The sequence below is a fragment of the Antechinus flavipes genome, chromosome 3 (genome assembly GCF_016432865.1).
Source record: "Antechinus flavipes isolate AdamAnt ecotype Samford, QLD, Australia chromosome 3, AdamAnt_v2, whole genome shotgun sequence".
Lineage (NCBI taxonomy): Eukaryota > Metazoa > Chordata > Mammalia > Dasyuromorphia > Dasyuridae > Antechinus > Antechinus flavipes.
The window spans coordinates 318,151,972-318,164,120 of NC_067400.1; the positions used below are offsets into that span (position 1 = coordinate 318,151,972).

The 12,149-nt window shown below is 37.6% G+C and overlaps 1 protein-coding gene across 3 annotated transcripts in view; it reads right to left on the reverse strand.

The window, feature by feature from the left end:
* SEMA5B (semaphorin 5B) overlaps positions 1-12,149 on the reverse strand; it is a 190,338-nt gene that overhangs the window by 32,169 nt on the left and 146,020 nt on the right. For all 3 annotated transcript variants that reach the window (XM_051985411.1, XM_051985409.1, XM_051985410.1), the window contains 3 exons: positions 1,223-1,285; positions 725-823; positions 97-310 (listed from right to left, as the gene is read on the reverse strand). In XM_051985411.1, coding sequence (XP_051841371.1) covers positions 97-310; positions 725-823; positions 1,223-1,285 — 376 coding nt within the window. The remainder of the gene's footprint in view (positions 1-96; positions 311-724; positions 824-1,222; positions 1,286-12,149) is intronic.

Genomic DNA, 12,149 nt, shown 5'->3' on the forward strand with positions numbered 1-12,149 from the left:
TTAAAAAAAAATCTATGAATACGTTCCTCAAGCATGTAAGGAAGATGAGAAAAGGGGATGGAACCCCCACGCTCTAGGGCTGGGGATAGTGCATACCATTGAGCCACTTGGAGTTATACTGAGCAGTGCGGAGAGGCGGTCCGCTGCCCAGGCTGCGGTAGATGGCAGGGTCCCGGCCGGAGAAGTCAATGACAGTGGCGGCGTACAGCTCACCCTGCTCCGAGATCACGGCGGTGGAATTGTGTCTGGGATCATAGGGGCAGCGGGCCACACCGTTGATCTTTTCAATTGTCCGGCTGAGGTTCCCTGCCTGGGGAGGAAGCGGAGGGAGAGAACCAGATGGAGAAGAGCCGAAAGGGTACCATGGGGAGCGAGGGTACGTATTATGGGGAAAGAGGGACTTCGCTCTGTCCGGGATCACGGTTGTGAGCTGTGGTTTCTTTTCCCCAGTTAGTTTGCTAACTTTCCTCTGACCTTGTGCTTATAAACCCACCTGAACCACTCTGAGCACCCCCTTGGTACCCATATGAACCTTGAGGTCCACGCTAATCTTTGTAGTTCATAGCTCAGGATGGCCCTAGCTTCTGTTTTCTCCAGGGGATCAGTAACCCAAATGGGAGGACCCTCGTTAGTGACTTTCCCCAACCAAGAAACTAGCCCGTGGACATAGTGCTGGGATATAGCTCAACCACTCATAGCCTCCCTCACTCAAAAGCCCCCTCACCTGCCTACTGGAACACACAGGAGAGAAGGCATTGGTACCACACGTGAAAACCTTCCTGCCGGACACGATCAAGACCCGAACATAGTTCTGACACTCCTCCTGCCAGAGGACAGGGAAAAAATCCATTAAGCAGTCAGTCAATCCGTAAGCATTGATTAAGAACCCATTATGTGTGAGGCATTCTTCAAAAGGCTGGGGATACTGGCAAAATCTCTGCCCATCCTTTCTAGGTGGATTGGGGCGGGCTCAGCAGTTCAGTCTAATTCACAGATCACCGCAAATCCCTGAGAAATTTTAAAATACCCAGCATTCAACAGCGTGGTGGATTTTCTATTTCATTTATCAGGTTTTTCCAAACGCCACAGTCTTTTCCTCTCAGATCGCTTCCATCTCAGACATTGTTATACCCCTACTTTGAGCCTTTGGATATGCAAAGTATTCTTCCCAATGAGAGGGGGTGGGGGAGAAGGATGCCTAGGGTTTAGTTTGGCCACATACTTCAGTCTTCCCTTTACTTTGGCAGGACTTGCGTGTTTCCTCATTAGAGCTCCATTCGGTAGCCTAGGGAAGAAAAGAAAGACATCCCAGTGTTAAACGTATGTATTAACTGAGAGAGAAGGGGGAAATTAGGGGCCTGATGCTCCTAATCATTATATCTGTAGAATATGAAGGGAAATTGGAAGACTCCCCTGAAAACCTTTTAAAGACAAGAAAGACAACAGATAAATATCTGGTCAAAAGCAATGAACAGAAAAATGATCATATAAACATATGATCATCTAACAACAATCATATAAAAGACTAAATAATAGGGTTTTTGGTGTGTGTGCTTTTTAAAAATAAAAAAAATAGGTTACATATGTGCATTCATTTTTTAAACATATTTCTATATGAGTCGTGTTGGGTGAGGAAGAAGGAAAAATTATAAGAAAGAAAAAAACAGAAGAAAAAAAAGTGAAAATAACATTTCAATCCAAATTCAGTATCTATAGTTCTCTCTCTAGATACAAATGGCCTTTTCCATCCAAAGTTTATTGGAATTGCCTTGAATCACTGAATTGCTGAAAAGAGTCAGGTTTATCACAGTTGAGCATCACACAATCTTGTGGTTGCTGTGTACAATGTTTTCCTAATTCTGTTCATTTCACTCAACATTAATTTATTTAAGTCTTTCCAGGCTTTTCTGAAATCAGCCTGCTGATTATTCCTTATAGAATCATAATATTCCATTACATTTATATACCATAACTCATTCAGGCATTCCCCAATTCCCCAAGCAATTCCCCTCACATTCTAATTCTTTGCTACCACAAAAAGAGATGCTCTAAACATTTGTGCACATGTGGATCCTATTCCTTCTCTTATGATCACTTTGGGATATAGACCCAGTAGTGGCACTGTTGGGTGCAAGGAAATATGTAGTTTTATAGCCCTTTGGGCATAGTTTCAAATTGTTTTCCAAAATTACTGAATCAGTTCATAATTCCACTAACAATGCATTAGTGTCCCAGTTTTCCCACATCCCCTCCGACATTATCATTATCTTTTCCTGTCATCTTAGCCAATCAGATAGCTGTGAAGTGATACCTCAAAGTTGTTTTAATTTGCATTTCCCTAGTTAATAGGGATTTATAGCATTTTTTCATATGCCTAGAAATGTCTTTAATTTCCCCATCTGAAAATTTTCTGTTCATATCTCTTCATTATTTATCAATTGGGAAATGATTTGTATTCTTATAAACTTGACTCAGTTCTATATATATTTTTAAAATGAGGCCTTTATCAGAATCATTGTTTACAAAAATTGTTTCTCAGCGTTCTGCTTCCCTTCTAATCTTAATTGCATTGGTTTTATGCAAAAATGTTTTAACTTAATGTAATCAAAATTATCCATTTTACATTTCATAATGTTCTATAGTTCTTGTTTTGTTATAAATTCCTCTCTTCTCTAAAGATCTGACAGGTAAACTATCCCTTGCTCTCCTGATTTCCTTAAAGTATCATCCTTTATGTCTAAATCATGTACCCATTTTGACCTCATCTTGGTATTACTCTAAATAATAGTAACTAGAATTTATACAGTGCATTAAGGTCTGCAAAGCTCTTTACATAAGTTCTCTTGTTTGATCCTTACAGTTAACTCTGTGAAATAGGTGCTATTATTATCCCCATTTGACAGATGAAAAAACTAAGGCTGAAAGAAATTAAGTGACTCATCCAGAATGACAAAAATAGGAATTTGAAACAAAATTTCAACTCACTTTCTTGAATTGAAACAATTCAGGTTTTATCTCACACCCAGAAAATTGACAAAGATTATTTTTAAAAATTTAAAGAGATAATGTTAAAGGGATGGAAAGATATGTAGATTAATACAATGTTATTGAATTGTAAACTAGTCCAATCATTTAGGTAATCAGTTTGGAATTATATGAAAAAATCACTAAATTTCCTTTACTCTATTATCTAGCAATCTGACTGTACAATAATCCTGGGCCTATGTCTAAGGGGCATAGGAGGCCCTTTGCTTGGAAGCAAAAAACAAACAAAGAAATTGGGGAAAAAAAGCAAACACACAGGTCTACTGAGAAGTGATTAAACAAATTGTGACATGTAAATATAATGGAATATTATTGTGCCATAAAAATGCCCATAAGAGGAATTTAAAGAAACATGGGAAAGACTTAAATAAAAAGATTCAGAATAAGAAGGCAAGCCAGGATGCATGCAGAAAAGATGTATAAGGGAGGCAGAAAAGAATAACCACCCTGATGTGGTATCTGCACCAGGACAAGTGTTTCATAGGGAAGCAGCAGACCAGAATGCCCCACAAACAGAACAGGCTCACTTAGGTGCCTAAATCAAGACAAACATTTGTTTGCAGTAGAAGGACAGAGAATGTAGGGATGCAGGGTGTGTGTGAGGATTTCTGGATGAGGCTAAAATGGCCATGAGTTCTTGGATTAAAATCTCTGGATAATCTCTGGCTAAAATGACCATGAGTTCTTGGATTTTTAAAATCTTTGGCTAAAATGGCCATGAGTTCTTGGATTAAACTCTCTGCTCTGGACAGAATCTGGAGCCCGGGAATAAGTGAACACATACTCATTTAAGGGAGTTAAATTCCAGAATTAATTAAGGATTCCTTTTCCTCTTCCCCCACCTCCCCACATTAAATAAACATTTATTAAGTGCTTTTGTGTATTGGATAAACATTTATTAAGAACTATATTAAGGACTGGGAAAGATACAAAGTTTAGAATTTACCTTCCAGGAGCTTATAGTCTTCTTTGTCTTCTCCACTTTCTTCCCTCTCCCTACCTTACAATCTAATTATTGCTGTTCAATGTATTTGACAGCATACTGACAAGACCACAGTATGCTGATTCTGACATGTGGGATTTTCGTGGCAAAGATACTGGCTTGCCATTTTATCAAGTGACTTGTCCAGGTTGACACAATAGTAAGTACTTAAGGTCCTAAAATAGGAGTCATCAACAAATGTGGGACCATTTTGGTTCCTGTTGAATATTACCAAATTGATGCCGTGTTTCCATGCACTTGAAATATTTGGCAACCTAAGACATAATTACTGACATTTTGCTTTGCAATTTGACTTGGTCACTCTATGTCTCTCCCTTAAAATGTACCCAGTCATCCCATTTTCCATTTTCTTACACTTTCTCCTCAGTACTTTGATCCCTACTTCCATCCAGCTAAGAAGCTTCCACACACTGAGTTACCTACCAGAAACAGAAGGGACTATGGTCTTCCTTGCAGCCAAGACATAGAGAAGAAAGGTAGTCCCAATAAATCCCTCTAGCCTGATCTCTCCCATCTCTAACTCCTACTGAATTGCATTCGGAGTCAGAGGATCTGGGGTTCATATCCCAGCTCTATCAATAACCTGTGTAAATTTGCACAGATTGCTTAACAATACTGGGCCCTATAAGTTTCCTCATCAGTGAAATGAAGAGCAAGGGATAGAAGTGATCATAAAAGATATGATGGACAATTTCAGTTACATAAAATTGGAAAACTTCTGTAAAAACAGAATCAATGAAGCTAGAAGAAAAGCAGTTATGAGGAAAAAGGAAATTTTGTAGCAAATATCTCTGCTAAAGGTCTCAAAAACAAGATCAATGGGAAATTGATATGGACATATAAGAAAAAGAGGGACTCCACAATATATAAATGCTCAGAAAATATGAACTATCAGGTTTTTTTTTTAAAGAAAAGGGCAAGTGATCCAAAGTCATATGTCCCAAATTAGTACAAATAAGGGAAATGCAAATTGAAACAACTCAGAGTTTTTTACCCCTTACACCTTTAAGACTGGCAGAGATGACAAAAGACAAAAATGGTAACTGTGAGTAGGAAGGAAACACTGGAAAGCTAATACTTTGTTTGTAGAGCTGTGAAGTGGTCCAACTGTTCTAGAACACAATTTGGAATTATATGAAAAAATTCAACAAGTTACATATACCTTTTGACCAAGTATAGTATTGCTAGGTAATACCCCTAAGGAAGTAGAAAATAAAGAGAAATTTTATGTATACACAGACATATGTGGGTATATATGTATATGCATGTATTTATACAATATACATGTATTTATACAAATGTGTATAGATATATGTAAGTATATGACATACATGGCATTTATTTAACTATGTGTAAATACATACACACATTTATTTGTTTGTATATCATTTGTAGTGGTTGTTTCACAAACAAGACACTCTATCTCTTGGCTTTTTTTCTGGCTATCCCCGTGCCTCTTTTCCTCTTCAATTACTAACATCCTTCATTTGCTTTAAATTCCAACTAAAATCCTACTTTCTAGAGGAATCCTTCTGCAGGGCCTTCCCTCTTTTAGTTACTTCTTTTTTTATCCTGTATATAGTTTGCTTTGTATATGTTGTTGACATGTTGTTTTCTCCATTAGAGTGTAAATCCCTTGTGGGCAGAGACTGTCCTTTGCCTTTTTTTGGATCCCCAGAACTTAGCACAATGACTGGCATATAGTAAGTGCTTAATAAATGCTGACTGATTATCCACTGAGAAGCTACACAAATAGTAGCATTTGGATTTAATAGAGTCTTATACAAAAAGAACTGATGAAAATGGAAAATTTAGAGAAAGGTGGGAAAGACTTAGATGAACTGACATAGGACAAAGCAATCAGAATAAGGAGAATAAGTTATAAGCTGACCACAATAATATAATTCCTCATGGAAAGTTTAGAATTTTGATCAATGCAGTAGTGGATCATGACTTCAGAGGACTGGTACCAAAGAAGAGGACTATGAGAGTAGAAAAAGGCATGAATTGTCCTATGTGGCCAATGCCAATTGATTTTGTTTGATTATTTTTATTCATTAGTAAGGAGGAGAGGGAAGGTTAGGAAAGAAGAAGAAAAATCATTAGGAAGCAACAGTAAGTTTTTTTTTAAAAACCTTAAATAAAACATTATTTAAAAAATAGAATACAATGAGGAAAGTGGACAACAAATGATTTCAAAGGTCCTTTCTAGTTCTAAATCTGTGAACTTGTGAATGACTGAAGCAGAGAGCTTTATTATATGCTGCCTTATGTTGCTCTCCAATTCTTCCTTGTGGATCTTGTCTTCCCATCTGGGCTGTCAGTATGCCTATCCTTTCTTTTAACAAATGGAGAAAAACAAGAGTATAAGGTCAGAGGGCCTCTCAGGCTCAGTCGCACTCTTAATGTTATTTTATTTCACTGCTTTGGTGGACCATACATTATATGGCAGTATCCTGGGGTTTGTAGGATCTGATAAAACAATGTTCAACAATAAAACATTAAAATATATATTTTTAAATAATCAAGATCTAAAAATTTGGAACACAAGGTTTTGCAAGGGTCAATGTTGTAAAATTATCCGTGTATATATTTTGAAAATAAAAAGTTTTACTAAAAAAAAAAAAAAAAGAAAGAAAGAAAAATAATCAAGATCTAAAAAACAGCAATCAGGCAGTCAGCTCCTTATGGGAAGGGGCCCCATTCTATACTTTCTCTTGCATCCCCCAAAGCATCCAACATGGGGTCAGACATCCTGCAGAGGCCCAGGAAATAATTGTTGATTGATGGGGAGCCAAGCAGTCTGTCCCCTAGAACATCTGGGTAAGGATTCTTCCCAAATGGCTGTTATAGACACTAAGTACCAGTGATGAGACTAGATTGCAAATAATCAGTAAAGGCATTTTGGAGGAAGTCAATTTTGAGCTAAGTGCTTTGAAGGAAGTAATGGGAACAGTCTGGCAGACAGGATGCCTATGGTCTTCTTGGAAATCCCCTCGTAGGGGGTCAGAAACTATTGTTGTTTATGCTTTGTTCTCAAAGAGGACCAGGACATCAGGAAGTTGATACCATATGTCAATGAACTGGATTTAAGGGAGGGAATGAGGAAGGGCTGGGCAAGATCACCTGCCTCACTTTCCCCTCCAGAGCCCTCTAGGTCCAGGGGCCAGATAGAAATCAGGATGATGGAGATGGCCCTGGGGCTGGAGAAGAAAGGCAGGGTATGCAGGCTAGTAGAAAATGCTCTGGACTTGGAGTCAGAGGGCTTATTAGTTATGTGGACAAGTCAGTCCCTTCACTTAAGAATGTCTTGAAGGAGGGGAAGGCAGAGGCAGGTGGGCCTGCACTCAGGAGGATCAGAGTTCAAATTCAGCCTCAGACATTTATCAGTTTGTCCATCTGTAAAATGGGGATAATAATAGAACTTACTTCTGAGGAACAAATGAGATATTTCTATAGCACCTTTCTACAATATAGTGTCTGGCACATGGTAGGCATTTAATAAATGCTTGCTTCCTTCTAGAGAGAGGTAGAGGAGCAATGGATTAGAAGAAAGATCTAGGAACTTAAAAATATTTTCATAACCAGACTGCAGTATAATTGATTTTTTTGGTAATACTATGTATCAGGCATTTAAAAACATTTTTCTACAAAGAGTTTCATAAATTGGGACATACTGACAAAAGAAATCCCTGACATTAAAAAAAAAGGTTAAGAAAAGTGACCCTAAAGGAACTGGAAATTGCGTGAGGGAATAGCTGAAAAAGTTATGGCATATGAATATAATAGAATTATTGTTCTATAAGAAATGATGAGCAGGCTGATTTTAGAAAAGACAGGAAAGATTTATATGAACCAATGCTGAGTGAAGTGAGCAGAACCTGGAGAATACTGTGCACAGTAACAGCAAGATTATGTGATGATCAACTGTGATAAACTTAGCTCTTCTCAGCAATACAATGATCCAAGACAATTCCCACATGCTTGGGATAGAAAAGTCATCCACTGCTGAGTGAAATGAGCAGGACCAGCTGATCATTATATACTTCAACAACAATACTATATGAAGATCAATTCTAATGGACGTGGCCATCCTCAACAATGAGATGAACCAAATCAGTTCCAATGGAGCAGTAATGAACTGAACCAGTTACATCCAGCAAAAGAACTCTGGGAGATGACTATGAACCATTACATAAAATTCCCAATCCCTATATTTTTGTCTGCCTGCATTTTGGATTTCCTTCACAGGCTAATTGTACACTATTTCAGAATCTGATTCTTTTTGTACAGCAAAATAACAGTTTGGACATGTATACTTATTTTATATTTAATTTATACTTTAACATATTTAACATGTATTGGTCATCCTGCCATCTTGGGGAGGGGGTGAGGGGAAGGAGGGGAAAAATTGTAACAAAAGATTTTGCAATTGTCAATGCTGTAAAATTACCCATGCATATATCTTGTAAATAAAAAGCTAAAATAATAAAAATAAAAAAGAAAGGTCATCTACATCCAGAGAGAATTATGAAGACTGAATGTAGATCAAATTATATTATTTTCACCTTTTTTTGTTTTTTGTTAAAGTTGTTTATTCTCTTCTTTTTTTCCCCTTTTGATTAGATTCCTCTTGTGTATTATAAATATAGAATACATTTAGAAAATTGCACATGTTTAACCTATACTGAATTGCTTACTGTCTTGGGGAAGGGGGAAGGAGAGAGTGAGAGAAAACTTTTGGAAGTCAAGGTTTTGCAAAAGTGAATTTTGAAAAGTACCTTTGCATGTATTTAGAAAAATAAAATACTATTTTTAAAAAAAGAATCCTGAGCCTAGATGATTTTTACAATGTCCCTTGAAGCTCTCTCCTCTTTGAATGAAAATCACCTCAGTTCTGAGATCAGGCAGGTTTGTTTTGTGGGACTGATGGCAGATTTTATTTGTGGAATCTGAAGGATATGCATTCTCATGACAGCTTTTCAGGAAGAATCATCTCTGAGGCTGTTTGTATCCCTCCTGGCTGCCTAACCACACACACAAGTTTGCTTGTTAGCCATTGGAACAGGGGAGGGTCCAACTTTTCGCTGTTTTATATTTCATTTTTACCTTCCCGTCCAATTCTTTCTACTGAATGGACTAAGGCAGCCCCACACATTCACATGAGAACAGTCAGAACTTTGCCTTAGGGTGCTCTGCTTTCAAATATGGTTCCAAGAATGCATTGCTTGGAAAAGCAGGAGTCCATCCATAGCCCCTGCCTTCCTATGGAGAGAAGGCTTAATTACTTGCCTGGGGTCTTTAAGATCTACTTTCTCTCCACTTCTGCTGTGGGACAGTCATAGCAGCTGTGGTATGTTAGGTTAAAAATCTGGATCCCAAAATGTGTTATGAACACATAGGGATGTCCAGCCAGCTTTCCTTTTGAAACCCAATGCTGAGCATTATCTGGATTCTTTACATTTAGGATGGCTTAGAATAAATATTATTGCTTCCTGATCATTTTCTAAATATTCTGATCACTTCTGTTACTAGAATCTTCCTTTATCCCTCCAATTAAATAATAACAGCTAACATTTTTACTTTGAAGTTTGCAAAGTACTTTACAAATGTTATCTCAGTTTATCCTCACAACAACCCAAGGAGGTAAGAGCTATTATTATCTTCATTTTACAGTTAAGGAAGCTGAGGCAAACAGAGATTAAGTGTTTTAATCAGGGTCACCCAGCTAATAAGTGTCTAAGGATGGAATTGAATTCAGATCTTCCTGACTCTAGATCCAGCAATGTATGTACTGTTCCATTTAACTATTCCTTGGTGCCCTCTCCTCATTCCCATCAAAATTAGCTATTATATATTTTGAATTTTTTTCTTGGTGAACAAAGGCAACGAGGGAAGGAGGAGGTAGTGGATAGAGTTGACGATGGAGCCAAGAAAAACCGAGTTCAATTCTTGCCTCTGGCACACAATGAATGAGTGATTTGGGGCAAAAAAGACAACTTTTCAGTGATCTAGGCAAACCTTTATAGTTATGAATTGCAAAGAAGGTACTTATATGCATTAACAGAGGGACTTTCATCATTTAAGAGTTCCCTATATCAATGAAATAAGGGGAAAAAATCTGCTGTTGAGTTAAGAGAATATTTGGGACAGAGTCTCTCTGTATGCATTTTGTTCCCCTTTCAGCTACCAGTAGAAATAAAAGCTCCTTGAGGGTAGGAACTATTTTATTTTTGTCTTGGTATCTCTGCCACCCATTGCAGTGCCTGTGACAGAGTAGACATTTAATATCTACTAATGCTGGGTCAATGATAATGATGATATTATGAACAGAGAGAGATCATAGAAGTGGAGGGGAAGGATGCCATAGAAGTGTTTAGAATATAACTGAGGCAGTATGGCGTGGGGCAAAGAGCATTGGCTTTGGAGTTTTGCCATTTTTCTGTTTAACTTTGAAAAAAAGTAATTTCCCCTGTCTGGCCCTTAGTTGCCTTGTTGGTCAAATGAGAGAAACGGATTAGATCAAAGATTCTCTAGTGTCTTAGAGGATCATTGAATTTAGGTGGGAAACAATTGCATCATTATTTTCATTAACTTCTATCTGAAATTTAAATTTTTCTTCAATTATTTAAAAATATTGTTCCAGAAAGAGGGCTGTTCAAAGAACTCACCAGACTGCCAAGGAGATCAATCATATAATTAAGGCTAATAATCCTTGGCATAATTGACCATAAATATAGATATGAAGGAGACCTTAGAAATCAACTCTACCAACCATCTCATTTTATGGATGAGGAAGGACCTTGTCCAAAGTCACCCAGGCAATTAAGTGGCAGAGCTAGGTTCTGAACTCAGTTCCCTTAACTTCAAATTCAACATTCTTTCTACAATCCCCTGCTCTTTAGTTAATGATCTCTAATATCCTTTCCATTTATAAATATCACGATTATATTCCCACTCAGAAACAACGAAATGATAAAATAACATCCCAAGCAATATGAATTCCCACTCTTGCTTAAGATTTGCGTCCCATCTGTGCAAAATGTTCAAAAGCAGAGAGGTGTTATTACAACTTCCTTCCTGTACACTTGAGGAACAAGAGATGAGTTTGGAGAAATAAAATCACAAAATTGCAGATTTCAGAGTTGGAAAGGACTTAAAACCATAGACAAAGGGGATTCCTACCATTCCTATCTGCCAAGTGATTTTCCAGCTTTTTCCTAAAGACCTCCATCCAAGGAGGAAGAGCCCTGTTCTATTTATGGGCAGTTCCAATTGTTAGGAAGTCTTTCTTAAAGTCAGAACTAAATTGATCTCTTAAACTTCCCCTTATACTTCTTGGCTCTGCCCTCTGGGGCCAAAGACAACAACAAATCTCATCCATTTCTACCTATTAGTTTTTTTAATGTTCCTCCTCCCACCCACAGTCTCAAATTATTTTCCTCTATAGGCTACACATGCCCAGTTCTTTTGATCTATAAGAGGTCCATTGTTCCAGCTATGAAATTTACTATCAGTTCTCAGTTGTGGTATAGACTATTGGCTAGTTGAGAAATAAGAATGATGAACAATGAGTGCCTTGTTCCTGAAGCCTAAATCCAAGAAACTCTCCCTTTAACCCCAAATTCTGAGCCTTTCTCACTCAAAGTCAGATAATCATAGAATTTTAGATTTAGAATCATCTTCCATATATCCTGCCAAGTGATGTTCTGAAGGCACAGGCTGACCATGTTGTTCCTCTTTTCAAATGCTCCCCAATCATCTCCCATCAGCATCTCTTTTGGTTGATGCAGGTATATATGTATTCAATTCAACAAACATTTATTAAGCTCATACTGTATGAGTATTGTACTAGGAAATATATAAGGCTTAAATAACACACATAAAGTAGACACTCCCATGAAGCTTACAATCTGGTGGAGGAATATGGTACATAGATAACTATCATTGAAGACAATATTTGATCAGGGAACTGACAAGGCAAAAACCAAAATTTTCTGTAAGGAGAAAAAGCACAGGAGATCAAAGAAAGCTTCAGGGAAGAGAGAGCATTCAGCAGGGATGGACAGGAAATCTATCAGCAAAGATGAAGATGGAAGCC